This window comes from Artemia franciscana, unplaced genomic scaffold, assembly GCF_032884065.1.
Source record: "Artemia franciscana unplaced genomic scaffold, ASM3288406v1 Scaffold_1852, whole genome shotgun sequence".
In the NCBI taxonomy this organism is placed as follows: domain Eukaryota; kingdom Metazoa; phylum Arthropoda; class Branchiopoda; order Anostraca; family Artemiidae; genus Artemia; species Artemia franciscana.
Genome location: NW_027062985.1, coordinates 15,342 through 42,860, shown reverse-complemented (window position 1 = coordinate 42,860; position 27,519 = coordinate 15,342). Strand labels below are relative to the sequence as shown.

Below are 27,519 nucleotides of genomic sequence, written 5' to 3'. Positions count from 1 at the left end.
CTCCTTCCCCTCTTCTGCTTGTTCCCAGTACGCTTCTTAATTATATGAAATCAAAAATTATCTATGGTCACTGAAATAATCCGAGTTTAAACCACTGAATTAATGCAGGTTAAAAATCCAAAAAAATATACTCACTCTGAATCTAGTTCAAGTTGAGCCATAGCAAATCAAACAGTTCGTGGTAAATAACTGTAGCAAGGAGCGACCCGGCTCAATAGTAAACGAAACTCTAAAAACGGAACTTCGATGCTAAAAGATATATAAAAAAATTGGATTTTTATGCTGATTTTAAATATATAAGTTTCATCAAATTTAGTGCTTGTCATCAAAAGTTAAGAGCCTGAGAAAATTTGCCTTATTTTGGAAAAACAGGGGGAAACACCCCCTAAAAATTCATAGGATCTTAACGAAAATCACACCATCGCATTCAGCGTATCAGAGAACCCTATAGAAAAACTTTCAAGGTCCAATCTACAAAAATGTGGAATTTTGTATTTTTTGCCAGAAGACAGATCACGGGTGCGTGTTTATTTGTTTTGTTTGTTTGTTTTTTTTTCCAGGGGTCATGGTATCGACCAAGTGGCTCTAGAGTGTTGCAAGAGGGCTCATTATAACGGAAATGAAAAGTTCTAGAGCCCTCTTTAAGTGACAAAAAAATTGGTGGGCACCTAGGCCCCCTCCCACGCTCATTTTTTCCCAAAGTCAACAGATCTAAATTTTGATATAGCCATTTTTTTCCGCATAGTCGAAAACCATAATAACTATGTCTTTGGGGATCACTTACTCCCCCACAGTCCCTGGAGGAGGGGCTGCAAGTTACAAACTTTGACCAATGTTTACATACAGTAATGGTTATTGGGAAGAGTTCCGACGTTTTCAGGGGGATTTTTTTGTTTTGGGTGTGGGGTTGAGGGGAGGGGGTTATGTGGGAGGATCTTTCCTTGGAGGAATATTTCATGGGGGAAGAGAAATTCAATGAAAAGGGCGCAGGATTTTCTAGCATTACTATTAAAAAAAAACAATGAAAATATAAACATGAAAAAGTTTTTTCAATTGAAAGTAAGGAGTAGCATTAAAACTTAAAACGAACATAGATTATTACGCATATGAGGGGTTCTAAAAATACTTTAGCATAAAGAGCGAGGTATTTAGGAGGAGATAAATACTTCGCTCTTTATGCTAAAGTATTTTTAGTAATTTCAACTATTTATTCTACGGCCTTACTAATTCATTCTTAAAGAATTGGGAAAAAACTTAAGATTTAGTGTGAAGAGCGAGGTATTAACGAGGGGACAAACCCCCTCATATATATAATAAAAAATATAAGAATATAAAAGTTTGTTACGTAAGTTAATTCTTAAGTTACGTATATTTTTTACTAATAAACACGTTGGTTAAAAATTAAAAGTTCTAGTTGCCTTTTTAAGTAACCGAAAAATTGGAGGGTAACTAGGCCTCCTTCCCCACCCCTTATTTCTCAAAATCGTCTGATCAAAACTAAGAGAAAGCCATTTAGCCAAAAAAAGAATTAATATGCAAATTTCATTTTAATAATTTATGTACGGAGAGCCAAAATTAAACATGCATTAATTCAAAAATGTTCAGAAATTAAATAAAAAACTAGTTTTTTTAACTGAAAGTAAGGAGCGACATTAAAACTTAAAACGAACAGAAATTACTCCATATATGAAATGGGTTGTCCCCTCCGCAATCCCTCGCTCTTTACGCTGAAGTTTGGCTCTTTGCCACAATCCTACTTTTTAAAACAAATAAAAACTTTAGCGTAAAGAGCGAGGGATTTCGGAGGGGACAACCCACTTCATATCGTTTTAATGTCGCTCCTTACTTTCAGTTAAAAAAACTAGCTTTTTATTTAATTTAATATTATGAAATAACAACTGAATTACCTGCGGTCACTGGATTAATTCAAGTTCACAGCACTGAATTAATAAAAGTCCAAAACAGGCTTTAAAATCCAATAGATCGAAAGAGGTGTTCGCACTTGCAAGACTAAATGAAGACTGAATCATTACAATAAGATTACCATTATGGTTAACCATTATAGCTTAACCATTGACAATAAGTGTTCTGTTTGTAAAAGAAAAATGCTTATTGGAAGTTAATTATCTGATAACGCATTTTGATTTGTCTTTTAGGTCTCTCCAGATCTGGGTTGCCACTCGGTGAAAAAAATCACTCAATTTTAGTGGGTTTTTGGTTGATTTAGGGATTTTATTCAATAATTAAGTGATTTACGTGTCGATTTAGTGATTCTTGTTTTTGGAAATACAAAAAAATAATACTAGAAACAGTGATAAATCACTAGGGGCTGCAGCCCTACTCAATTCTTGAAGGTTGAAGTTCTGCTGATTTTTCTCTTTTGAGTGAATCGGTCTAACCTAGACTAAACAGGTTATCCATGCTTAAAGGGGGCAAATACATGTTGAATAGATTTAAAGAAACATTTTGAAAAGGAGAGAAAGGGGGGTATGTGTAGGCATAAAGTAAATGAGAGGAAACCAAGGGGTGGAAACTACAGGGCACAAAGAAAAAAAAACATTGATTTTCCTTTGTCATTTACATTTGTAAATATTTCGCGATCAAGCCTTAATACCAACAACTTCTTCCCCATTCGATCGGACAAGAAACTAGAATGACCGGTTTTAGAAACTTGAATGATCGTATAATTCAGGAATATAAATTAGAGACTAAATGTGCTAGCGCTACGCGTTATGGTAAAAAAAGTGAAAAAAGTATAAAATATTAAGTACGGTGAAAAAAGAATCTGACTGCTCGAATCGGTAAAATGCAAATTTGTACAAATAGGTAATTAGTAATACCCCTCAATCTTTTGTGGTATGGCCATAGGACATAAGGGCATAAGCTTCAAGGATCTAGAAATAGGACAGAAGGGCCGAAGGTTTTAGGATGTGGCCACAGGACATAAGGGCTTCGTTAATACGGCTAGAGCGAAAGTAGAGGCATTCAGATGGTCCTATGGGACTATAATTTTCTTCTTTACCATTCCATGGGTCGAGACGTGATTTATTAGCCCCCTCAAAATTTCTAACAAATACGATGGTCTTACAAGCCAAAGAATGTTCAGCTTTTCCAAATATGTTTCCCTGGTTTATTTTCTTTAAACCGGAGGCCCCCCCCCATCCACATGTGTCTCACTGCTTTATTTTGAACTGTGAGATAGCAGGCTCCCTGAAAAGATGCCGTTCTTATACCGTGGTGGGCATAGGATAGTGTCATTCCCCACCTGGCACCGTCTGGATACCATAGCTGCTATAAGTTGTTCTTAGCAATACATTCCCATTATTTTCAAAAATCCCACAAAGAATTATGCAAATCCTTTGTTGTGGTTTTAAAAGGACCTCAAGTTTCAGTGGAATTAAAGCATTCATCTCGCAAAAGGTTTTTTATTTTTATGACTATGCTTTTTACACGAAAGTTTCATTGTGGTGCAATGTTTGGTAATATTTTACGTTTAATTTACGTTTTCAATAATTACATTTTGTTTCCAACGCTAGTTTTATATCTTTCTTTTAATCCATGCACACTATGGTTTTTATAATATGATATTCCTTATGCTATCTATGGTGCTTCGTTTGGTAATGCTTTAACCTACGTTCTCAGTATATAACGTTAGCTCGTAACGTTACTTTTATCTCGTTTTTTTTTATTCTTTAATAACAATACCATCCCCTCCAAAAAATGCGCGATACTCATACTAGAATGAGGCAATTATCATACCAAGTGAGCGCTTTTTTGAGTGCCGAAGGTCCGAGCTGATGAGCGATGGTTGATTTAGAAAAGTCCGCAAAGTACCCTATTTACAGACATCAGCTTTTTTCTCCCTGTTTTACAGTAATGTCAACCGAAATATCCTAATTCTTCTTTAGATGGTGGAATCAGCATAAATTAAGAAAAATTCAGGTGTTTAAAAATCATTTCCAAACCAGGATTTTCCCACTTAAAACAAAAATATCTACGCACCTATATTTTTCTTTTTTTAAATTCAGAGACACGTTAATGGGATTTGTCAAGAGTCAAAGACACATAAAAAGGGATTTTTTAAGAGTCAGAGACAGGTAGACAGGTAGTAGTAAAGGGGATTTTTCAAAAGTCAGAGACATACGAACAAAAATTTTTAGGGTTTTTCTCCAAGGTCAGTGACAGGTGAACGGGATTTTTCCGAAGTCCAAAACGCGCAAATCTAATATTTTTTATATTTCAAACAGTTAGATAACTTCAAAGACCACACTGCCTTTCCATGACGAAAGTAAACAGTTCAAAACAGGGATGATACCTTTTTATTGACAGTGAATAGATATAAAATTATTTAACTGGATATTTCGAACACATATACAGTGTTCATTATCAGCAGTAAAACACAAAAGTTTTACTGCTGATGATGAACACTGTATATGTGTTCGAAATATCCAGTTAAATAATTTTATATCTATTCACTGTCAATAAAAAGGTATCATCCCTATTTTGAACTGTTTTACTTTCTTCAAACAGTTAGAAAAATATGCAACAGAATTTTTAATGTGGGAGCAATTTATGATGTTGATTTAGAATACCCTAGGCAACTACATGCCCTAAATAAAGATTTACCTCTAGCTCCTAATTTGTAGCAACTGCTGCAGCCATGAGTAATTAATATAAAACTTTCCTAAAAAGAAGTTTTTCAGAGGGGAAATAGGGAAAATCCCCCCCCAATTGGCAAGATAATTTCACAGGAGGAAGACAAATACGAGGTACTCTATTTGAAAAGACTTGTGCCTTTCACGAAGTTTACGAGGGCAGATCAGATTTTACATTCGACAGATCAGGCATTAAAATGGACATATGACCTCCCTCATTTACTGGTGGCACTACACAACAAGAAGAATAGCCTGTTTTTCCAGTGAACTTATCCCAATTTGACCTCAAGTTGCTGTGATTGCTTAAAGTATCATGTGGGGTTTGCAGCTGAATATTGCCTAAGTTGTCACTGCATGTCTAGTTGTTATATATATTCGACACATTTTTAATAAACGACAAACTCTTCTCTTTCCGATTTTTTATGGTTCCCTTTTACTCTCCTTTTTGTACTTCTGATTTCTAAGATTTTATTTCTGACTTTAGCAACTCAGGGTATAATGGACATCTGCGTCCAAATTACCCATACCAAGTGACCAGTATTACTCGATGATCCTGGTATATGGACACTTTTGGTGATTTTTGTTTTATCATCCTTCCCATGAGAACCTGGTAAGAGGTACAAGTTTGTCATACATAGGTCAAATATAGCCACCCCATTGAATATATGTTGGTAGAAACGGATGTGCAAAAAAAGAGTGTTACTGACAAATTATTTACAACCCTGTGGAAAAGTGTCCACAATACCCTGGTCTCCCCTACGACTATCCCTTCACTATGAAGTGCCACAGAAAAAAATAAAACATAAAACATTGAAGCCTTATTACTTCTACTGTAAGCAACACTATAGCGCTGCCTCTGACTAACTATATGTTCAGCAATAAATGGGGTATCAAGTACCAACCCCGAGCCTATATAATCGATTGACTGTTTCAGGATTTTCGTTTGCTGTTTTTGTAGTTATTTTGTGTGTGTTTTTTACTTAAAAAGGGCAGTAGAGCTTAGATTTTACATCAATTGATCTCCGTGACATCCATACCCTGCGATCATTGGCTTGATAAACAAGAAAACACGCAACTTCGATAATCCTTTTCAATAGCAATAAAAAATTACAGTTTTACACATAGTGACTTCATATTAACGAAAAATTCCAAATATAAAAACTAAAGAGTTAAGTAGAAATTTATTTTTCTTTAAAAATGTGTCCCAAACCTCTTGTTTTGTTGTATTTTCAATCGAATAAATATGCAATCAACCGTAAAATATTAAATTTCGAAATATTTTATTCTTAACCGTAAACATCTATTTTTAAAATCAATATAATTACTACAAATCCTTGCATATCGAAGTAACTGTGAGAAAAACGCCGGATATATATTTTTTAGAAATGCCAATGAAATCCTTACAATTTAAGATCAAAATATCATCTAAATATCTTTTATTATTTGACAAAACATGTTTTAAATTATTTGGATTATTCTTTTCCATCATATAATTATATTCTAGTTGACTTAAAATCATGTCAGCTATAAATGGGCTGGCATCCCCCCCCCATGGGAATTGCCACGATTTGCTTGTACAAATTACCATTAAATCTTATATAAGTATTATATAAAACAAATTCTAATAAATCAAAAATCATATCCAACCTGTAACATCTCAAGTTAACTGTAGCCTTAAAGCAATTTGTCCATATAGCTTTTTTATTATAAGTGTCTATTTTTAAGAACCTCTTACTAGATAAGAGGAAAGATTTTTTTATAACCGTTTTTAAATTATCTAACACTACATTGTGTGATAAATTAGTATACATTATCGCAAAATTGAAAGACTCAATTCTTTTAGCTGAAACCATTGTTAAGGAATCTATCACCTGCAGTGAATTATTATCACTCCAATATGGATTAAAATTCGAAAATTTTTTAATACCAGAAGAATAGGTTTTAAGTTTATTTATAATTTCCTTTAAAATTAAAGAGAGGTCAGTAGCAGCAATGCGGGTTGGACATTTAGCTGCTCCAGCAATAAACCGTGGTTTAGGGGGATTCTTATGAAATTTTACAGTCCAATATAGGAAAGAGAACTTTTTTCATTGTCATTTATTTTAATATTAAAATTTTTAAAATGTATTTCTTCAGTCTTTTCAATTAAATTCTCATCCTCTAAATTTACCTTTTCGTAAACATTAGTTGTGCATAACTCCTTTTTTAAGATATCACAATACAGCTTCTGACAAATTATGGCAAAATTATTATTAGCTTTATCCACCGGCACAATTATAAATCCATTCTGTAGATTAGCAATTGCTTGTTTTATCTTAGCATTATAAAATAATGATTTAGTGTTACTATTTTTTAAGTTAGAATATATTTTATTTCGTATTCTACTAATAATTAAATTCTTCCAACTTTGAAAACTCTCTTTATTTTTATTCTCTTTCTTACACCACTTATTAATAAATAAATCAAAATCATTTTCCAAGCCATCAAGAACACTCGATGGTTTCAGATGATGAGAAAGACGGAAATTAGCCCCTTTATTCATTATAATTTGAAGATCATCTTGTTTTATTATTGACAAGTCACCTGTTATAACATGTTTGTAAGTGGGATTTACAAATGGGCCAAGTTGCTTACAGTTACAAACCGGTTTCCAATTTATATCACTATCTAATCTTTTAAGTATTAAATTATAATTAAAAAATCATTTGCCAACTAGTTTTTGAAAATTTATAAGTTAAAACTGGACTATCATTAAAATTCAAATTACTAGGAAGGGCCTGTTTCACATCCCGCTGATTTAAAATTTCCGGTATATTAATATCTTCAATCTGCTTACAAGTAAAATTAATAGATAAATATAATCTGTTGTCCTTATTACCAATCTTATCAAACTTTTTCTTTTTTAAAATAAATTTCGTTTTAGTTAGAATGCAAATTGTATCGCATATTACTTTAAAATTATATTCAAGAGCTGTATTATTCTTAACAATCCAGAAAAGTTTGATTAAATTCCTCTTGGATAAATTATTTAGACATTTTATTACAGAAATCATACCCCTAGATTCAAGTAGCTGGCATAAATCTATAGAAAGCATATGTAAATCTAATTCATCTTTTCTATTATTTGTCCTATGTCCTCTCGATCGTTTTTTGCGTTTAGTAGGACAAGTAAAAGAGAGATGGTCCATAAAACCATCAAAACATTTAACAACAACATGAGACATGTCACCATATTTTGCTACACGATCATTTAGCCCAAAAGGATAAGCTGTACCAAGAGTATGGATCCAGAAATCCTCCTGTTTACGTAGTCTATTATTCTTCTCTTCTTTATTTAAATTTTCTAACTCTAAATTTTCTAAAATTGTGACAGTTATATCTGATATGGAACACGTACCATTATTACAATGTCGAACTAGATAGTTATTAGTTTTTTCTTTATTAACTGTTGTCTTGTGTCCAGAAAATCTTATATATATATATTATTAGTTGTTTCCCCACGTATTGTAGGCAGCATTTATTACATTCTAATAGGTAAATTACATTAGTTGTTTTACAATTAACATTACCACGTAACTTGCATGCAAAATTTTTATTATACAAAGTACTCTTAACAGATGTCCGTGGGATAAAATAATCTTGGCAAAGAAAACAACGACTCTTACACTTACTAACTTTCAAAAAATCGTTCCGAGTTGCATTTGTTGCGTCTGTATTTTGTTGCATTAAAATTTTTGAAAATAAATTTTTATAAACCATTATTACTTTAATGGTTTAAATGTACTTCACCTGAAGTTTTGCCTCTATATCAATCTACTTTCAATTTCTTTCCTCTTTCTTTAACAAAAATTACTAAAAAGCAGTTGTATCTTTTGCAGCCTAGCAACTCCGATGGCTATTGATAACTTCGCCTGGACCGAGACGGAAGCAGTTGCGAAAGTTGGTATTATGCTTTTTGTTGGTGGTATAATTAGCTCTGTGTGTTTCCTCTTTGCTGGCCCGATTGCTCGAAAGTAAGTTCTATGCTCCTGAAATTTTGATAATTAAAAGAAATAGAAAATGATACAATGTGATATATTCAATGCAAGAGCAACATGGGCCATGGTTACATAAACGGAAAACAAAACAGAAAAACCACAATACAATAACTCCACCCCCGTTTAACATGTGCTTATTCGTTTCAAATTATCTTCCCTTATTCTGCCGATCCTCCTTTCTCCATAAAACTATCCGTGATGCATTGTCACGCAACTATATCTCCCATATTTTTATATCTAGCTGACAATTTCTCTTTAAAATTTTGAATATCTGTACCTTCCCTACTACCACAATCTCTGCAATTTCACATCTTCCAGATCTTTAAAATTTTGGATAAGATGCTCTATATTTTCATTATACCCACCCCCATTTAACATATACATTGGATTTAATTATTTACCATTCCATGACTTAAGCCTTCCCAAACGCTTCCTTCTTTCTCCAAGGGTTTCAAAATTTACCCCTTTCAGAAGCTACTCATGTTACATCCTCCTTATTATCCCCACGTCAAGGTAACAGTCCCCTCTCTTAATGGCTGCTTCGTCTTAATGTAAACACCAAAAGACTGCCACATGGCTCAACCCATCTGCTGTAATCTATACTTTGTTGTATTTTAGTTGGAAAAATTCGGAAAAATTTCCCCTCCTATTTTTTTTTTAAATACATTTCCTCGCCCTCAGCATTTTATAAGTTCGCACCACAGCAACCAGCCCTAATTCTCCTCCTATGTCTATCCACTGGTTCCGAATTCCTGACATATAACAATCATTCAATAATTTTAGAATTTGTTTTGGCTAAACTCTATCCCATTATTAAATATCATTTTATAAATACTAGCTCTAGAAGTCTATCCCCTGGCAACAATACAACCCTTTCCGAAAACTTAACCGGTACCATTGGTCTTTCATTCCTAAGTTCTCCTCTTATTACTAGACAATTAGACCTATCGTTTAAGCCTAACAATCTCTTAAGACTCCTAAGCTGAATCCTTTCTAACGCTGTTCCTTTTTTATTCCCCCCCCCAGTTCTGAGCAGTATTCACGGTTAGTAAGTTGACACTTGGACTCATTTTCTACTTTTCCTACTCATTTTCCTTAGTATCATTAATATTCAGCGATAAAAGCTTAATAGACAAAGTGTATCACTGTTTCACTCCAAGCCTGATCTTTACGACCCGTGATATACTTTCACCAACCCTCGCAACTACCCTCAAAGCCATATATTTGGGATGTGCCTGTAAAAAATGCTATTATAATCATAGTAAATACTCTAGGTAGCCAATACCTTATAAAATCCTTATCTGTTACTCCAAATCAACCCCCCTACAGACTCCTAATCAAAGGTTCTAAGGCGTGGGAATGCTTTGAAAGTTGCTTTCCTCTTGTACTTGTATATTTTCTAAAATATGGTGAATTTTGATATCTTCAACTCTACCAGTCTTTCCCTCTTTCTAACTACTTATCTAACCTATTACAAAAGTCCTATAGCATAAATTTCGTGGTGTATTCACTGTCAATGCTAATCTATAATGCCCGTGCTTTTAGGGGTCCCAATAGTGATGCAGCCCATTATCCTGGCCAGGAACGGATCCAGGGGGTCGCCCTCATCTACATTCCGTCCATTTTTCTTTTTTTACTCTTTTTTTAGGTATACTTGTCAATTGGATCAATTATTCGTAGGTGATTTACCCAATTAACAACTAAAAACAAAGCTTTCCTATGAATGTAAAGAGCAAAGTTGAAACTTAAAACGAATTAAAATTATTTATCTCCAGCTGGTTCAGAATATATCTGCCAAATTTGCATAAAAATCTTTGAATGCTGCAAAGATTGTTCTATGAACATGGAAATTTCCCCCATTTCACGAAAACCTGTTTGAAAATAAAAGTGATATCTTTTAAGACGTTTCATAAACGTAGTAGCATAGTTATATAGCTGTTTGTCTGTTCAGATTGACATATTGAATGGTAGGCTTGTAGCTAAAAGTTTAAAATGGATAAAAATTGAAATCTGGACAGGAGCATAGAATGGATAAGAGACAGAGACTGATAGCTGAATGTGCTAGGGGATTGAAGGATATTTCCGGATATTTTGGTAAAATATCCGAAAATACCCGGAATTTGAATGGTAAGTTTTGATTAATAATAAACCCCCTCCACCCTCAAAAAATCCTTAACTTTAGTTTTGTGACCAATTAAATAACCAATAGCCCAATAGGGCTTTCGTGTGAATAAATTTATCTATCTATTTATTTTAACTAAATAGCTAATTTGGTCGAAATTAGATGAATGAAAGAATTAAAAGCAATGTAGGCCAGGAACAGATACATGAGGTCGGAGGGGGGACCCTCCTCCTAAGACGTTTCTGGCACACTTATTCCGTTCTTTTTTCTTTTTTTAATCTTTTTTAAGATAAACTTTTTAATTAGGTGCCCGCCTCGAGTCATATTGGGGCCCTTGGTTAAGCCAGCCAAAATTTTTCTCTAGATCTGCCCTGACCCTGGCTGCTCGGGAACTCGATCACCTTGGAAAAAATAGTCGTCATCAATTGAGTTACCCAAACCTTCTTTAAAAAAATACATTCTAAAAAGTGTCAATACCAAACTGAGTAACTTGACATGTCAGAATTCTTCTTGAAGGGTCTTCAATTTTTTCCATAGGGAAGGGGGATACGAGCCCAGAAACCCTTAAGGTAGCTTATACGAAAATATATAAGAAACCTTAGATAGTTTGGATATTTAAAGTAGGTGGAGTATGTGTCAAATGGCTACCGCCTTAATGTGCAGTAACATATCAGTTTCTTATCTTATGTTTTCTCACACTACTCGCTAAGGTCCAGCTTCGTTTACTGGGATTTTTTTTTTTTTTTGAGGGGTGAAAAGTTTCCCATCCCCCTTGTGTATACATGCCGTTTCGCTTAGAATAACAATGATTTAGCAACTTGTTTTTGTTTGAGGTGCAAGGGTCTAGTAAAAAAAAAGAGTCATAACTTCTTTTTTTTGTAGAAAAAAATTCTATTTTATTTACCTTTACAAAATCCAAATAAAATAGAAATTGATCTAAATAGAAACGATATACGCTCCCAGAATTAAGTGACTAATTTTCTGGTGTTTGTTGTTTTTTCTGAGGTTGGGTTCAATGCCAGTCTTTTACAACTGAAATTAGCTAGGTGAAAAAAGAAGTTGAAGACTACTATTGACAAATAAATATACTAAATTTTTGCTATACTCCTTAGGATTGGTGAACGGAACGTAATGATCCTCTGTGGCTTTATACCACTTATAGCTGCAGGATTCGCGTATTTCCCGTACTCTGGACCTCCCCCTGTTGAAAGAGGCAATAATGGCTCGAATGTTACAGAAGCACCAATTCTTACAACCGTTTATTCAGTTTTAACCACCCCTTGGGAAAATGACACTGTTTCTATGGCCAGCAGTCACCTCGTTTCTGGTAATTTACTTTGTTTAATTTTGACATAATAGACAGCAAAAAGGGGGTTGCCTCTATAAAGTCTGTCAAAAGATTACTGTGGCAACGTGTAGAAAATACTGTTAAAACCGTATTTTTTCCTAGGCATGTAAATTGGGGACACTTGCCCTTATTGACTTGGGGCATTTGCTTTTTATTTTCTTACCCCTCTCCCCCTTAGATTCTTTAGATAATTTTTTGGTACAGTATTTTTATTGAATGAAAGTTTTTTTTTGTGTTATTATGGAAAAACTATAACAAAAAACTCATCAAAATGGCTCTCCTCCCTAGATTTTGTATCATGCCTTCCCTCCATTCATTTTGATAAAATAACGCCACCTGGTTTATATTATTAGTCGATCAACTTGTACTTCATAAGACCCAAACTAAAAAAAAAACATCTTTGGATTTTTCTTAATTCATTTTGTTCAATTCAGAATTTCTTAATTCTGTTTTGCGAAATATTTTTTTCTTGTTGGCTGAACTTTTTTCAGGATCACTCGCTGTTTTTATGGTAAAATGTCTATAAAAAACCGTATGAATGGAATGTTTTTTTTTTGCTCCTTCCACAAGATCAAATGGTCGGGGTGGCCATATAAGCTATGGAAGGGGCCCATTTGACTTTAAATGAAAGTTATAGTGCCCGTTTTCGTATTCGAAAGTGACTGAAGAGTAGTTATTGACCCCATTCGTGCTTTTTTTTGCTATCCGGTTTCTCCATAGCACTAGAAGGCATCCAGTCAAAATTTTAGGCAACTGTTTTATTCAAAATTGTCAAAAGGTCCAATAAATATGTAAAGGGATAAAAGGACTCAAGTTCTAAAGAATTAAGCATTTTGTCGTGAAAGGAGATAGGGGGCCGAAAATCGGGCAACTCGTAAGCCCTTGGGTAAAGGGGAGCTAAATATACAAAGAAATTTTTCCTTTCACTGCCCCATCCAAAATAAAATGCCGAAGAAAGTGGCCTTAAAAAATAGTCGACCGAATCGACACATCTTTGTGCTAAGACCACCCCAACGCAGAGGGGAAATTGTAAGAAAGAGGGGAAACGGCAAAACAGGGTCCAAAAAGGGGCGAGAAAAGGACCGAGAAAAATTCCTCAGCCATTTCTTAAGCAAGGCATTGCAGTAGGAGGGGTGAGGTGTATTCGTACCTACGTAGAACCTACTCTCTTTTTATGGCACTTGGTATTAACCAAGTGACATATAGCAATCGCCAATTCTGTCGGTCTGTCTGTCTGTCGGTCTGTCTGTCTGTCGGTCTGTCGGTCCCGGTTTTGCTACTTTAGGCACTTCCAGGTAAGCTAGGACGATGAAATTTGGCAAGCGTATCAGGGACCGGACCAGATTAAATTAGAAATAGTCGTTTTCCCGATTTGACCATCTGGGGGGGAGTGAGGGGCCGGTTAATTCGCAAAAAATAGAAAAAAATGAAGTATTGTTAACTTATGAGCGGGTGATTGGATCTTAATGAAATTTGATGTTTGGAATGATATTGTGTCTCAGAGCTCTTATTTTAAATCCCGACCGGATCTGATGACATTGGGTGGAGTTGGAGGGGGGAAACCTAAAGTCCCGGTTTTGCTACTTTAGGCACTTCCAGGTAAGTTAGGACGATGAAATTTGGCAAGCCTATCAGGGACCGGACCAAATTAAATTAGAATTAGTCGTTTTCCCGACTTGATCATCTGGGGGTGAGTGGGGGGCCGGTTAATTTGGAAAAAATAGAAAAAATGAAGTATTTTTAACTTATGAGCGGGTGATTAGATCTTAATGAAATTTGATGTTTGGAATGATATTGTGTTTCAGAGCTCTTATTTTAAATCCCGGCTGCATCTGATGACATTGGGGGGAGTTGGAAGGGGAACCTAAAATCTTGGAAAACACTTAGAGTGGAGGGATCGGGATGAAACTTGATGGAAAAATAAGCGCAAGTCCCAGATACATGATTGACATAATCGGAACTGATTCGCTCTCTTTGGGGTAGTCGGGGGGGGGGGGTAATTCTTAAAAATTAGAAAAAATGAGGTATTTTCAACTTACGAACGGGTGATCGGATCTCAATGAAATTTGATGTTTAGAAGGATATCGTGTCTTAGAGCTTATTTTAAATCCTGACCGGATCTGGTGACGGGGGCGGGGAGTTGGGAGGGGGAAACCTAAAACTTGGAAAACACTTAGAGTGGAGGGATCGGGATGAAACATGGTTGGAAGAATAAACACAAGTCCTAGATAGATGATTGACATAAACGGAACGGATCCGCTCTCTTTGGGGTAGTTGGGGGGGGGGTATTTCTGAAAAATTAAAAAAAATGAGGTATTTTTAACTTACGAACGGGTGATCGGATCTCAATGAAATTTGATATTTAGAAGGATATCGTGGCTCAGAGCTCTTATTTTAAACCCTACCGGATCTGGTGACATTGGGGGGGAGTTGGGAGGGGGAAACCTAAAACTTAGAAAACACTTAGAGTGGAGGGATCGGGATGAAACTTGATTGGAAAAAAACACGAGTCCTAGATACATGATTGACATAACCAGAACGGATCCGCTCTCTTTGGGGTAGTTGGGGGGGGGGGGGGTTAATTCTGAAAAATTAGAAAAAATGAGGTATTTTTAACTTACGAACGGGTGATTGGATCTCCATGAAATTTGATATTTAGAAGGATATCGTGTCTCAAAGCTCTTATTTTAAATCCTGACCGGATCTGGTGACATTGAAAGAAGTTTGGGGTGGGGAAACCTGAAATGATGGAAAATGCTTAGATTGGAGGGATTGGGATAAAACTTGGTGGGAAAAATAAGCAGAAGTCTTGCATATGTGATTTACATAATTGGAACGGATCCGCTCAATTGGGGGGGGGGGGTAATTCTGAAAAATAAGAAAAAATGACGTATTTTTAACTTACGAAGGAGTGATCGGATCTTCATGAAATTTCATATTTAGAAGGATCTCGTAACTCAGATATCTTAATTTAAATCTCAACCGGATCAAGCGTAATTGGGGGGGGGGGCAGTTGGGGGGACCGGAAATCTTAGAAAATACTTAAAGCGGTGAGATCAGGATGAAACTGGATGGGAAGAATAGAAACCTGTCTTTGATACGTGACTGACATAACTGGACCGGATCTGCTCTCTTTGGAGGAATTTGGCGGGGGGGGGGGTTAATTTTGAAAATTGATGTATTTGTAACTTACGAAAGGGTGACCAGATCTTAATGAAATTTGATATTTAGAAGGATCTTGTGCTTTAAAGTTCTAATTTCAAATTCCGACCAGATCCTGTTACATTCGGAGGAGTTGGAGGGGGAAACCGGAATTCTTGGAAAACATGAAAATTGGGGTATTTTTATCTTACGAATAGATGATCGGATCGTAATGAAATTTGATTTTTAGAAGGAATTCATGTCTCAGAGCTCTTATTTCAAATCTCGACCAGATCTTTTGACATTGGGGGGAGTTGGAGGGGGAAATCTTGGAAAAACACTTGGAGTGGAGGAATCGGGATGAAGCTTGGTGGATAGAATAAACAAATGTCCTTGATACGTCATTGACAGAATCGTACTGGATTCGCTCTCTTTGGGGGAGTTGGGGGGAGGGGTTCAGTGATTTGGCGAGTTCGGTGCTTCTGGACGTGCTAGGGCGATGAAAATTGGTAGGCGTGTCAGGGAGCTGCACAATTTGACCTGATAAAGTCGTTTTCCCAGATTCAACCATCTGTGGGGCAAAAGGGAGAGGAAAAATTAGAAAAAATAGGTATTTGTAACTTACGAGTGGGTGATCGGATCTTAATGAATTTTGATATTTAGAAGGACTTTGTGACTCAGAGCTCTTATTTTAAATCTTGACCGGAATTAAGCCTCTTATTTTCCTTTTTAAATCAATCTATTGATTCATAGAATTTTGTTAGAGCTCATACCATATGATCTCTTGGCTCTTAGCTCTTCTCGCCTCGTCACAAGTGCCATATGAGCTCTTAGCTCTTGTTTTCTGACCCCAAATCCTAAGTAGAGCTTCCAACCTCTTTTTTCCGACCTCGAATCCTATGTAGATGCTCCACTCTCTTTCTTATAGGTATATAAGAAAATAAGCTGCCTAAGTAAAGAATCAGAAAGAGCGATGTGGGCACAATTGGGGGGGGGTGGTGGTTTTAAACCAGGGCAGTTCGTATCAAAGAAGTTGTCATAGAAACTGCGAAGTGTTCATTCGACTCGAAATTCAAAGGGCTAGTGCCTTTTTTAATATTCGAAAGGGATTGGAGGGCAACTAACCCCCTATGACGTCCACCATTTCCCAAAACCCATCCAATTAAAATTTTGAGACAGCCATTTTATTCAATATATTTAAAAAGTCCGAAAATTATGTCTTTTAGGATCACAGCCTTGCCCCACAGCCCTCAGGGCAAGGGTTGTTAGTTATACCCTGGGAGGATTTAAGGTTTATATAGAAAGGGTGATCGTATAAACTTTGGAGGGGGGCTCGTCGGATTAGAAATCAGAAGTACTAGTGCCCTTTTTAAGATTCAGAGTGATTGAAGGATGGACACACCACCACCTCATATTTTCCAAAATCCATCGAATAGAAGTCTTGAGATGACCATTTCTTGTCGTAGAGACTTTTGGAAATGATCAGTCGATTGGAAACTGAAGGGGCTAGTGTCTCTTTTTATAGTTGAGAGTGATTAGAGGGCAACTAACGCTCCTCTCACTCCCATAATTTCCCTGTGCACGTCCAATAAAAATTTTAAGCAGCCATGTTGTTCGGCATAGTCAAAAATTCAGGAAATTATGTTTTTGAGCAAGGCTTCTAAGTCATGCCCTGGGGGCATATAAAGGGTTTATAGAGAGGTTGGTCGTTTAACTTCGGAGGGAGCACATTGGATTGGTAATCAAAAGATCTAGTACCTTTTTAAGATTCAAAGTAATAGGAGGGCGGATACCTCCCCCCCTACACCTCGTATTTTCCTGAAATACATCTGATAGAAATTTGAGATGACAATTTGTTGTCGTAGAAACTCCTAAAAAAGTCGTTTTGATTGGAAATTGAAGGGGCTATTGCCTGTTTTAATAGTAGGAAGTGATTAGAGGGCAACTAAATCCCCTTCCACGCCCACCCTTTCCCCAACCACATACAATCACCCCAATTTCAAGATAGCAATTTTTTTTTCAACGTAGTTGAAAAGTCCTAAAGCTATCTCTGTTAGGATCACCCCCCCCCACCACCACCACAACCCTCATGACAAGGTTTGTAATTTATGACCTGGAGGCATTTAAAATTTATATAGAAATGGTGATCCTCCCACCCTCCTCCCCCACAGCCCCCAGGGCAAGGGTTGCCCTGGGGGCATTTAAGATTTACATAGAAAGGGTGATCGAATAAACTTCGGAGGGGGATCATTGGATAGAACGCCTCTTTAAGATTCGGAGTGATCGGAGTGTGAATACCCTCCCCCTGACATCGTATTTCCCAAAATGCATCTGACAGGCATTTTGAGATGACCATTTGTTGTCTTAGAAACTTGTAAAAAGGCTCTTTGAGATAGACATTTCGAGGATAACCATTTTGCTCAGCGTAGTTGAAAAGTCTGAGAGTTATGTCTTTTAGGACCATCCACCCCCCAGAGCATTCAGGTCGGAGGTTTTAAATTATGCCCTGGGAGTATTTAAGGCTTTTACACAAATGGTGATCGTAAAAATTTCAAAGGGGGTTCATTGGATTGGTAATCAGAAGTTCTAGTGCCTCTTTGGGATTCAGAGGAGTGTCTGATCCCCCCCCCCAATCTCGTATGTCCCAATATGCATCTCATAGGTATTTTGATACGACCATTTGTTGTCTTAGAAACTTCTAAAAAGGATAATTTAATTGGAAACCAAAGGGACTAGTGCTTCTTTTAATAGTAAAAAGTGATTAGAGCGCAACTAGCCCCCTCCCAAGCCTACCATTTCCCCAAGCACATCCAGTCAAAATTGTGATATAGCCATTTTTTTCAGTGTTGTTAAAAGGTCCAGAAATGGCGTCCTTGAGGATGACAATCCCCCACAGCCCTCAGGGGAAGGGCTGTAAGTTATGCCCTGGGGCATCAAGAATTTGTATAGAAAGAGTGGTTGTATAAACTCGGAGAGGGTTAATTGGATTGGTAATCAGAAGATATAGTAGCCATTTTAAGATTCAAAGTGATTGGAGGGTGGATACCCCCCCGCACACTCACACCTCGTATTTTCCTAAAATGAATCTGAAATAAATTTTAAGATGGCCGTTTGTTGTCGTATAAACTTTGAAAAAGGCTCAATCGATCGGAAACTGAAGGGGCTAGCTCCTCATTTAGTAGCCAAAAGTGATTAAAAGTCAACTACCCCCTCCTACGCCCACCCTTTCCCCAAACATATTTTCCCAAAAAATAATATTTTAATTTCTTTTTAAACTGAGGTACGTGTTCTGCCACCCTAATGCTCACTGGTAGTTCATTCCATACACTTGGACCCAGGTGTTTCATTTAAAATGAAACCAGGTACCATAACGTAAATCCACAGCTATATCAACAAAAATGCCGAAAAAGAAAAAAATTCGATCGAGGGAAAACGAGCTTACCGAGTGATTAAGTCAAAATTAATATGGGACAAACAAATTTATTTCAATTATAACGCAAAAAAGTATAAAATGCAAGGGAAAAGGTCTATATAAAAGAAAGGCGACCAGGAGTCTCGTCGTTAAAACGTTCTGAAATGGAATGAAAGGAAGGATCCCCGAAAACCCCAGTTATATAGCATGTGGAAGAAGGGCTTTGCTGGGGTAGAAAAGTCAGGCTTATGACTTTCAAAAAAATGGCAGAGTGTCCTTATATCCCAGAACAAAACATAAGCCATTGAAAAATGAAATAAAAATTTATAAATTGGAAAAAGAGGCAAAACACCTAGTTTTCCCATAGAAGAAACGGGGGATGCAAAGTTCCCGAAAAAGAAAGACAGAAACATCCACCATACTGGTGCGATAAAAGTATGAATTATAATATAATATAATTATAATTAAAATAATATATAACATAATTATATATAAAATATATATTATAAATATGTAATTTTTATAGAATTCAGTTCTTTTTACAATCTTTTTGGAGGTTCCAAAATGAGAGACATATTTATAAATAAAGGTTTAAGCTCACGGAATATCAATTAATGTGCCACTTGATATCTGAGCCAAGCTAATTATCTTTTTTCAGTTTACGAAGTGAAAATAACTTATCAAGACTATACAACCCCTTTCCTTTTAAAAAGCCAGATTGAAAATGGTGCGTCTGCCCATCCCTTATATATAGCTTATTCTATTTATTTATTCCAATCACTTTTGTTCAAGACGATATAATCAGCGAAGTGCATCACGACCGTGCCTACGATGTACCAACCATGCTGATGCTCTATGGAGAATCTCAGTCTATGCCAGAATTTTTCCATCTGAAAGCCGGTGGAAGTGGAGGCTGCGGCGGAAGCAATGAAACCGTCAGTCCAGGTAAAAACTGATGCGATATAATAACCTCCTACCAGCATGCTAACTTCTAGTGTCACTTTTATAAGTCAGCTACTTAGCGCCAGAACGCTTTGTTTTTCTGAATATTTTTAAGCGGAACCCAAAATGTTTAGGTTCCGGACGCTTTTACATTAGCTTAATTATTTTTATAATAATAAAAAAGGGACTATTTAACTGCCTATTCTAATGTCTTACTTCAAAACAGAAACTAAAGGATGCTTAAAAGGAAGAAATTAAAAAGGCGGATGAAAAAGCAAAAATATTTTGTTCGGTGTAATATTTTAAAAGCTTAAACTAGAGACAGTTTTTGAAACTCGAAATTCCTACAAGTTTTCAGCATTTGGAAACTTTCAAATTGTTTGAAGAGCTGGCTACAGCAATCATAAGAAAAGTGGTAAAACAGGTTTCCCAAAGAAATACCAAAAAACAATCGCATACCAAAGTTGGCTATGGCATATTGAATCAAAAGCTTTTGAAACATCGAGTGCACAAAAATGAACCCTCAAAACCATTTTTATGCGCTTCAAGTAATAGCGAAACTATAGCACGATGAGCATGTTGGCATCCTATATACGGCTTGAAGCCAAACTGATTAGACATATAATCTACATTAGACAGGAGATCAGGGAGCAAAACATATTCAAATACTTTACTTAAAGTACAAGCAACCGTAATAGGCCTATATGAAGCGCAACTAGTTGGGTCCTTACCACGTTTCAAAATTGACGTAATGTTACCAACAAAAAAGAATCAGGGACTAAAGAAGAGCATAAACACATCTGAAAAAGTAACTGCAAGTGATAAACTAATTCCTCCGAATCGGTGTTGAGGTGAAAAGCACTGATGCCGTCTATATCATAAGATTTCGATTTAAGTCTCTCTACACTTCTTTTGACACGGTCAACACTAACGGGAGGTACATGACCTTGAATGATTTTCTTTGGTAACAGATTAGAACAGAGCTTGGCAAAACGAAAATGAGCCGCATATATCACTGTATCGAAAATGTTACTACAATGATTGATCCATGATACATTAGGGATTCGGTCGGCCGTAGGCGATCTATCAAACTTCGCGACATTAATCACTTTTTTCCACTGGCTAGGAGACTTAGGAAATTCGGCACCATTGTACCTAATTTTTCGAAGATAGCGTTTAAAATCAAGCTTAGTTCTTTGTTTAATATCGAAAACATTACCCCTTAAAGGGCGGCCGCAAGCTATCCAAATTTTTAGCCACAATTTAGCCCGATTTTTTATTGTTTTGAGCTCTGGGTCATTCTTCCAAATTGAACTTCTTGTTTGTGCTCTAAAGCGACATAGGGGAACAGCTACCTCTTCAGACCTCTTTAAGCACGATACAATGTGGCTATAATAAATATTAAGCTGAATTCTGGCTTGTGGGGACCCAACGCTAGTACACAACAGATTAAAAGGGACTTTAATCGTTGATAGGAGGCTAACAAGCGTAGAAAAATAAAGAGGCCAGTCAGCTTTGTTCCATTCTCTTTTAGAAATCCATTTTCTAGAATTGGGACGAAGGTTCTTCTCAGCAGTAGCAGTAAGGGTAACAGTGAGTGATAGGGGGAGATGGTCGTAATCACGCTCATCCTGATCAACATGGACTTCGCCACAGATGAGACCAGAAGAAATGATACAATGGTCAATGTCCGAAAGTGAGCCACTATTATGGATATAGGAATGGGAGGCATCTTTCTTCAAAATTTTGTAACTATTCGGTAGGGAATCTAAAAGAAGCTCATTCCGCACTGATGAAGAGTTAATATTACAGTTCATATCACTAATTAATAGCCAATCCAGTCCATAACTCTCAATGCCATTCAAAAGACTTTTTATTAATGCGCAAGATTTTGTAAATATAGTTAAACTTCGGAGGGATTTCTGGTCGCAGGGGAGATAAACATTAATGAGGACAAGGTTGGCAAGACGAATAGCAATATAACAATCACTCTCGTGATAGCATAAAGGGGGTGGTGAAAACAGCGTCTTTTTTATTAAACATGCTAGGCCACCTGATGGTCTGTCAGAGGTTTTGCGTGCACTTTTAGAAAAAACTGAGTGTTCGTTACTTCTCTGTAGGGAGTTTAAGCTTACTAAAGGTAGGAGATGCTCCTGGAGGAATAAAACATCAAAATTTTCTAATTTCTGATCTAAAGAAACGTCTTTATCCTTAGTACCGTTAATATTGAACGAACATAGAGTGAAGTTAGTCTTAGCACTCATTTTCTAGTATAGGACGATCGTTTCGACAGAAGTTCGCGAAGAATTCGGCATTTCATTGAGACTGACACATGATTGCCTTGACAGTTCGCACATTTTGGTGTAGCCTGGCACGGAGAATCAGGCGAGGATTCATGTTGCCCTGCGCAACGGGAGCAGCATTTTTCTTTATCACAATTTGATTTTAAGCGATTTGGTGATTGGCAATTATAACAGCATTTGGGTGGGTGTTGGTATTCGTAAACTCGATATACCTCATACCCAATCTTTATACCAAGCCGAAGTGCATTAGCGAGCGCAACAGCGTTTTCAAAAAACACTCTAACAGCCAAAGAATTGCCTATTCGTTTCGCATGAGTAATATTGTTGCAATCAATTAACATTCCCTCATCAAAATTCGTCGGTATACCTTTAATGATTCCAATATATTTCGTTTCTTTTACTTTGACGTCACAATCTCTCATTACAGTTGGAACGGCATTGCAAAAGTCCCTTGCAGCAATCTTGTCAATTCGTACCACTAGCTTATCGCCAGAAGGCTTAATGCTATGAATACATTCATGACTTGGAATAGAGTCTATTATTTCGCGACTCTTGGCAGGATTATCTAATTCTGATGGGACTTTAGAAATAACAACGGTCGTCAGATCGGGATTCAATGATTGAGCACCAGGGCTGCTAAGAGGGGGGAATTTAAGATCATACGACGAAATCTTCTCACGAATTTGCTTAAGTTCCGAATCAATGCTTACAAGCCTTAAGGCGAAGCTAGAATAAGCCACAGCAGGAATAACAGGAACCTCGGTAGGTAAAATAATCACGTATGTAGGCAAAGACAAATTTTCGCTGTCGCATTTCTGGAAGATTTCCATCATGTCCTTAATGAGACAGTAATTAGCTTGATCGCCTTGGCGTCTTTGCACACGTTCACCCTCGTAAACATGAGACCAAAGTTCTATTTTAGCCGCCATAATAGACTTCTCATCGAAAAAACCAACATCATGGTTAGCAATAATTTCATCACTTACGCCTTTTTTAAGATTTGATTGCACGAAATTCAACACCGACGAATGTACATATTCCGTCATAATGGTATAACTAACAAATATGGACAATTAGCCAAAGTCCAAAATCAAATCAGTTTATTACTCACCATGCTGTCAAACAGCTGACCTCTCATCCAATTAAATTAGTTTCAAAATAATCCTTTTCAAAGTAACTGAATTCGTTATTTTCGTCACACTAAAGAAGACCGGTTTTTCTCACAATTCATAATAAATGAAAAAAACAAGTTTTTTCAACTGAAAGTAAGGAGCGACATTAAAACTTAAAACGAACAGAAATTAGTTCGTATATGAAAGGGGCTGCTTCCTCATCAACGCCCCGGTCTTTACGCTATAGTTTGACTCTTTCTCTCAACTCTTCTTTTTAAAACAGTAAAAACCTTTAGCGTAAAGAGCGGGGCGTTGATGAGGAAGCAGCCCCTTTCATATACGAAGTAATTTCTGTTCGTTTTAAGTTTTAATGCCGCTCCTTACTTTCAGCTGAAAAAACGTGTTTTTTTTTATTTAATTTCTGAACGTTTTTGAATCAATGCATGTTTTGATTTTGGCTCTCCGCAGAGAAATGATTAAAACGAAATTTGCATATTTTTGTTTTTTTTTGGCTAAATGGCTTTCTCATAATTTTGAGAAAATGATTTTGAGAAAAAAGAGTGGGGGAGGAAGCCTAGTTGCCCTCCAATTTTTTGGTTAATAAAAAAGGCAACTAGAACTTTTAATTTTTTACGAATCTTTTTATTAGTAAAAGATATACGTAACTTATAAACTAGCTTACGTAAAAAATTTTTTATTCTCATGTTTTTATACACATATGAGAGGGTTCGCCCCCTCGTCAGTACCTCTCTCTTTACAATAAATCTTAAATTTTGGCCCAATTCATTAAGAATGACCCCTGAATCACAAAAGCCGTAGAATAAATAGTTGACATTACTAAAAATATTTTAGCGTAAAGAGCGAGGTATTAGGAGGAGGTGAGCCCCTCATATGGGTAATAATTTCTGTTCGTTTTAAGTTTTAATGCTGCTCCTTACTTCCAGCTGAAAAAAATTTTTCATATTTATTTTTTCATTGTTTTTTTTTAAAATAATGCTAGTAAATCCTGCGCTCCCTTCATGGAAATTTTCTTCCCCCATGACAAATTCCTCGATGGAAAGTTCCCCCAGTATATCCCCCTCTTTTCAACCCCTCCCCCCAACCAAAAAATCCTGCTGAAAACACCTGTACACTTCCCAATAACCATTACTATATGTAAGCACTGGTCAAAGTTTGTAACTTGTAGCCCCTCCCACGGGGACTGTGGAGGAGTAAGTCGTCCCCAAAGACATAGTTATAAGGTTTTTCGAATACGCTGAATAAAATGGTCATCTCAGAATTTTGATCCGTTGACTTTGGGAAAATAATTAGCGTGGGAGGGGGCCTAGGTGCCCTCCAGTTTTTTGGTCACTTAAAAAGGGCACTATAACTTTTCATTTCCGTTAGAATGAGCCCTCTCGCAACATTCTAGGACAACTGGGTCGATACGATCACCCCTAGGAAAAAGAAAAAAGAAAAAAAAACAAACAAATAAACACGCATCCGTGATCTGCCTTCTGGCAAAAAATACAAAATTCCACATTTTTGTAGATAGGAGCTTGAAACTTCTACAGTAGGGTTCTCTGATACGCTGAATCTGATGGTGTAATTTTCGTTAAGGTTCTATGACTTTTAGGGGGTGTTTCTCCCTATTTTCTAAAATAACACAAATTTTCTCAGGCTCGTAACTTTTGGTGCGTAATACTAAACTTGATGAAACTTATATATTTAAAATCAGCATCTCTTAATGTAGCTATTGGTATCAAAATTCCATTTTTTAGAGTTTTGGTTTCTATTGAGCCGGGTCGCTCCTTACTACAGTTCGTTACCACGAACTGTTTGAAAGTTCATGAAGTTCACAATATAAGTGTGTGTGTTAAATTTTCTACCACCATGGGTTCAATACGCTCGCCCAAGATTTTGACCAATATTGAATACCTTTTATTGAATTTTTTCCTCTCTGTTAACAGTCATATAGGTATCCTTACAGCAATTACTCTTGATATTTAATTTCGAAGTTGGAATAGTTTACGCAATTTAAATTCAATAAAAAGTAGATCCCTAAAAAAGTAGATACATATATATATATATATATATATATATATATATATATATATATATATATATATATATATATATATATATATATATATATATTCACCTAGCATATGTGCGTATGTGCGTGTATGTACGTATATATATATATAAGGTGGTTAATAAATGGAATAAATGCACTTGTGAAGTGCACTTTTCATTCACTTGTTTGTTCTTTTTTTTTTCTTTAAGACAGCGAACCCCGTAATCCATAAAATTGCCCTCCCTGGGACAAAAATTGTTTTTGCTTTTCAAGACGAGTTTTTCTTCACTAGAATGGAAAATTTCTTAAATTTTCTGCCATCAAAAATAAAATGCCCTCCTTGACTTCAAATCTACATTTGCATGAATAACGCCTGGATGGCGTTATGGGGTCTGCTATGTTTCTGCGAGTTTCTCTTGCTGACTTCAACAACGGGACCAAATAGGCTACACTCAAAAAAAAATTTGATTTTGTTTTTTTTTTTTTTTTTTACTTATAGGATGTCCATATGACGAGCAACCTTGGTGCGAGTTTACGCCAGCGGTCAAAGTTGAGCAATTCTACATTGGATACATGTTTACCTCAATAGGGTATCCATTCGGAATTGCAATGGTGAACAGTTTGTATGCCAAGCTCCTCGGTCCCATTTCTCAGGTAAAATTGATTTTTGTTAAGCCACTTTCACCAGTTTCTAGTAAATTATCTATAGTATTATAGACAACAAATAAACAGGATATTAACAGCCAATAGATATTCGAAGAGAAGGGGTCAAAATTCGAAAACACAAAAAAAGAGGCGTATCATATTGAAAATTGATGGAAAACCAACCCGGGTAGGAATTTGGGGAGTCGAGAGAGTCAGGGATCCACCTGCGTGTTTGCCCACTGATAAAGGTAGGAAGCTAAAGGTCATTGATGAAGAGAAAGAAAAGGGGAAAAAAAGGGAAGAAAAACTTTATAATGCAGTGAACTTGCTTGAAAATAAAATTTCTAAATTAGAAGAGAAGTTTGACCAACTAGAGCAGGATGCCTTACTTGATAGCCTAATTTTCTACGGTGTGAAACCAAACCCCAATGTGGAACTGAGAGAAAATCTTAATGGAGTAATAACACAAATAATGGGCTTGCAAGATTTTAAAGAAATGGACCTCTTAAAGGCTAATCGATTCCGCATGCCTGCTAATCAAACTGAGAATGTGAAAATCGCCCCAGTTCTAGTAAAATTTTCAAGCTTAGATACTGCTCGTAAAGTGTTTGCAGCAAAAAGTAAGTTGGCAAAGTCAGGTGTATTTGTTTTAGAAAACCTAACTAAAAAGCCTCGGGATCTATTAAACGCGGCTCGTAGCACCTTTGGCCCAAGAAGTGTTTGGTCTGATCATGGTCAAATTCTAGCCAAAGTTCCTGGTGAAACTCGTATACGCAAAATAAATTATTTGCATGAATGTATTAGTATGTGACTGGTTAATATTTTCTTGATGCGTATCCTTTCCTAAGTCATTCTTTTTTACAGTTTCTTTTTATTTCGTTTCATTTTTTTTCCATGCTCATGGTTCATCCCGATAGTACCTTCTGTGCTATTAATTATTTATGTGTTTAAAATCCTTTGACAGGTTTTTCTTTCTTAATAGATTTAGGTAAAGATGTCTTTTTTGTTCATCTGGTGACTTAAATGGACTCCAAGTTAAACCTGCTTTTGTCAATATTTTAAGTCGTGAGAGACGCCTTTGCGAGCTTGAAAATAATCCTTTTGATCTAATTAGTATTGTGAATAATTCTGTGGGTCAGGTTAATCAAAGCCTGACTAATATAAACCCTGTTTGTAATAGTAAATATGTTTCGGAATTGGGGGGAGAGGAGGTTACCAAAAGAAATTATTCTCTGACTGCACTTCAGCTTAACATTCAGGGTCTTTCCTCGTCAATAGATAATTTAAGACAAATAGTTTCGGATGGACAGCCTGATGTTGTTGGTTTGTGCGAGACATTTTTGGATTCTGGCAATGAAACCCTATTGGATATCCATGGCTACAAAGTGGAACATATAAACTGCTGCAAGATGGCTAAAGGAGGTCTTGCCATGTATATATCTAGTAATTTGTATTATTGCTTACGGGATGACTTATCAAGGAATTTTGAAGGTATCTTTGAGTCACAATTTATAGAAATTAGAGTTAATGGTATTGATCTAATCATAGGCAATATTTATTGTTCTCCTAGTGGCGCGGTTTCGTTGTTTCTTCGGAATCTTGAGGAAATACTTGACACAATATTGAAACGTCCGTGTCAGTTAATCATAATGGGTGACTTTAATATAAATTTGATGGATTCAAATTCTTCGGCTTCAGTTGATTTTCTTTCAACCATGCTTGCCGCAGGAATTCTACCAGCTACAT

At 36.3% G+C, this 27,519-nt stretch overlaps 1 protein-coding gene across 1 annotated transcript in view; it reads left to right on the top strand.

Moving 5' to 3' along the window:
* LOC136042718 (major facilitator superfamily domain-containing protein 8-like) overlaps positions 1–27,519 on the top strand; it is a 54,327-nt gene that overhangs the window by 11,581 nt on the left and 15,227 nt on the right. The window contains exons 3-6 of the mRNA XM_065727679.1: positions 8,534–8,668; positions 11,927–12,141; positions 19,508–19,660; positions 25,628–25,782. Of these exons, the coding sequence (XP_065583751.1) occupies positions 8,534–8,668; positions 11,927–12,141; positions 19,508–19,660; positions 25,628–25,782 (658 nt within the window). The remainder of the gene's footprint in view (positions 1–8,533; positions 8,669–11,926; positions 12,142–19,507; positions 19,661–25,627; positions 25,783–27,519) is intronic.